The following is a 3901-nucleotide window of genomic DNA, read 5'->3' as shown; positions in this document are numbered from 1 at the left end:
ATCTTTAAAACGTAGTTATCTAGGTACTTCCTAGATAGTAATTTGTCAATGTTGTATATCATTCGTAAGTATAAATGTAATCAGATTGAATTCTTAAAATGGGCATTTACCCTTTGCTCCTTTTTAGAAAGTTAGGTGAAAGTCCCTATTATTTATAAAATAAATAACACTTCAGTTTCCATATTAAGCACCACCTTGAAAAATGAATCGTTGTCGTGCCCTAGATTTGTAATTGTCATTTTATCACCTCAGTTATGCATCGGTAGGTACAGAAGGGCAAAAACTTTTTTGATAGCCGGCAGGACAGGGGAGCAGAATTCACAGCTCACAGCGCGGTCAAAACGCGGCCGAGAGAAAGTATTAATTTGTTTATGTAGTTATTTATGTTTTTTCACCAGTTGAGCGCTGACTGTCGAGGGGAAGAGACGTATTTGTGTTTTAAGAACTAACAAAACCAGTTCCGTGTTGTGATTAAGTTAAATTCTTAAAAAGAAAGTGATTTGTGGCCATTTTTATGATAGTCGTGGATACGAAAGCGAAGAAAGCCTAAATATGAAAGTAAGTACCTACCTGACTGGTTTATTGTTTTCCAGTTCTTTCAGCATAAAAAGTGCATTGATGTAAAAAATAAATCATGTCGTGGCATTGAAATTAGCTATTTAGCAAAAAAGCTTGTTTTGAACTTCTTGGGGTTCAAACTAAAAATTAGAATTTAAATTAAATGCACAAATCTACTGAAAAGTAATAATAACTGGCTACGTTTGATTTAACGTCATTTTTTAATTTTTTTATCTTACATTTGATTTTACGCGAATATGTAATTAATAACTCGCCATTAAAACCCGTTAAATTCTTCAATTTTTGAAAGTTTTTTTTTCTTAAATTGTGAGTGGTTATTGAAGAAGAAATTGAAGTTTTTTTTACCATCACCTTCTTAACTAGTATTGAGAAGTAGCACGAAAAATCATTTTATCAATATTTTGATTAATAGTAATATCATACGTAGAAAGCGATAAAAGTACCTTTTTAACATAAAAAATACCTAAGCTCGCCATAAACAATGCTCAAAATATATTCAACAATCAATAGAGAAAGTAGAAAAGCGAGCATGTCGTTTCACATTTGAATATTAAAGAATATACGATAAAGTGACGATAAGTTCTCGTGCGAAAACTTGTTGTTACTCATTGTGGTATTTGAAACAATGGCGAAGAAAGCGTTGCGTTACTTGATCTTTAGGTGGTTTATCTAAAGCTATAGGTAACCTACATATACCTAGTTAGAGGTTACAACATAGTCGCCAAGACCTGTATTCTCAGGTAATAAAATACATTTTAAGCAATCGCCCTACTAAGTGTAGATTTACAAGCTTTTGTTCGTTTCGGTCTCACAGATAAATGTTGTACATTTTGATAAATCCCTACCCAGATGTGAAATTTATGAGAAAGTAACTGTACGTCTGTCTGTCTGTCTGTCTCGTCTTCATCCATAAACCACTGAACTGATTTCGATGACATTTGGTACAGAGATAGATTGAGACATGAGATAGGATATATGAGTTATCTTATTATCCCATAAATCTCATGACAACGGTAAAGTCCCGTATTTTTTCGATTGACTACATGGACGAAATCACCTGCGACAATTCCCATATAGTCAAAGAAAGCTATTATTTCGTAGGATGAACATAATATGAGTTGGAAATAACACATAATAAAGCAGAAATATTTCCGTAAAGAAATATAGTAAAACGATCATATATAAAAGTTTTCCCGGATTACACGAACTGTCGCATACACGAAAACTGCCTGAGACATCTTGATCACATTCTTGACGATTAAGATTAGAAACCGTTACTTACTTACGTGTACATATAAGGTTTGTGTATACTGTATATTTCACCGTAAAATGATAAACACCGTTAAGTTTATTGACAATCTAGCCGAAATATACCCCATGAGATTGCAATTTGTCAAAAAATTATGTTCAGTAAGGGGCCGTTCAAATATTACGTAAGCAGATTTATTACAATTATTTACCACCTCTCCCTCCCTTTAATTATTTTCGGTAGATTACAATCGGCGATGAACCGTTAAATTGTGAAATGTACATTCGATCTGATAGGTTAGGTTAGGTTCGGTTCGGTTTATTAATCTACACAGCAGTAGGAGCCCTGCGAAGCGGGACTCCATCGACTCACTACTTGCACCTGACCACAGGTAGTATAGACTATAGAGTATAGACCTGACGGACGTTTGGGAAAGTGAACTCTCGACATAATACATAATTGCGATATATTCGCGTTAGTCTTATAGAAATACAATTGTAAGTAAATGTTACGGATCTAAATTTTACGGCAGTTTGAAATTTCGCGAGTCAAATTTTAAATTCAAGGTTTTAACAATTTTTCGGCGACATATACAAGTTCTCTGTTCTTGTAGATCAATATCTATATATTTTTTGCATCCTTGAAACATTAACACGGTCTTAGAGTTTGGGCTATTTGTGTGTTGGCAAAATATTAAAGATTTTTTTAAAGCAATTAGCTATATTTCTCAGAGTATTCTTAAATAACCAGGTAGGTACAAGCTATAAATCGTTAATATGAATAAGGAAGGCCAAAAGGGAATATAATATGATATTGGAGTTTTTTAAAAAGGATCCGATGAATAATAACATTGTTCTAAATAAAAAAAAAATTGAAAATGTATCTCATTTGTTATAACGTTATTTTTCAGACGTGATTATTCTAAAGTATTAAGAATTTTGGCTTAACCTTATTAGTGATTAATTTTTGTAACTTTATATTCCTTCCCAGCTGGGTAAATATGATAAGCGTTGATTTATCCATAATAATTAAAGTTAAATTACAAAATGGATAATTATATAATTGAATAACCGATATATTTACTTATTAATTGTCATGGAAGTTAAAATCTTTAGTTTGATACCTACGACCTTTATGAGGTAATTACTTATTTAATCTATCTTAATTCTAATTATGAAGGCATTACAGTACTATAAATATTAAGATGTATGGTATAAATTCTATCGTTAGGTAGGTACTTGTAGGTAAATGAAAAAATATGATTAGGTTAGGAAGGTAAAAACCAGAGTTTGCGGAACTTTTTTAAATACTTCACGCTCCCTTCAATTTTTTTAACTCCACTACTTACTATTTATTAGCATACTAGCTGCGCCCCGCGGTTTCACCCGCGTAAGTCCGTATCCCTTAGGAATAAGTTACCTATATGTTATTCCAGTTGTCCAGCATAATAGGACATTAATTTTACTATAGTGTAATTTAATACATCCTACTAATCCTACTAATATTATAAATGCGAAAGTTCGTAAGGATGTGTGTTTGTTTCTTGCTCTTTCACGCAAAAACTACTGAACCGATTGCAATGAAATTTGGTACGTAGCTGAACAACTGGAATAACATATAACTAGGCAACTTTTCATTCCGATATTCCTACGGGATACGGACTTACGCGGGTGAAACCGCGGGGCGCAGTTAGTAAATCATAAATCTAAAATAATAAAATACTTGCTACGTTGAAACTTTCATAAAACTAAAACGTCTATTGCCGTTCTTAAATACCATGAATGCCAAATTCATGATTCACTGATTACACAATTTTAGGGTAGAATTTACCCTATAATTGTGTAATTGGTGATTCGCAGCATATAACGACCCATGTCGAATCACTTTGCACTCGAATATTTACACCTCGGGCAAGTTGTATAATATACAATATCTATTAAAAAAATATAATTAAAAATAATAAAACTTCTAAATTCACTTGAGTACAGTATAAAGTATTATACCTACTCAAGAACTATCAGATTTTTATATGAAGGACTCGTCGACCTAACACCTCAAAGAGGCCTCCATTTG

At 32.6% G+C, this 3901-nt stretch overlaps 1 protein-coding gene across 1 annotated transcript in view; it reads left to right on the top strand.

Annotated features, from left to right (window-relative positions):
- Nucleotides 1-398: 398 nt before the first annotated feature.
- LOC119835219 overlaps nt 399-3901 on the top strand; it is an 18660-nt gene continuing 15157 nt past the window's right edge. Inside the window, exon 1 of the mRNA XM_038359925.1 lies at nt 399-558. Coding sequence (XP_038215853.1) covers nt 553-558 — 6 coding nt within the window. The 5' untranslated portion in view covers nt 399-552. The remainder of the gene's footprint in view (nt 559-3901) is intronic.

Source organism: Zerene cesonia, chromosome 2, assembly GCF_012273895.1.
Source record: "Zerene cesonia ecotype Mississippi chromosome 2, Zerene_cesonia_1.1, whole genome shotgun sequence".
Lineage (NCBI taxonomy): Eukaryota > Metazoa > Arthropoda > Insecta > Lepidoptera > Pieridae > Zerene > Zerene cesonia.
This window is presented reverse-complemented; position numbering and strand designations above follow the sequence as displayed.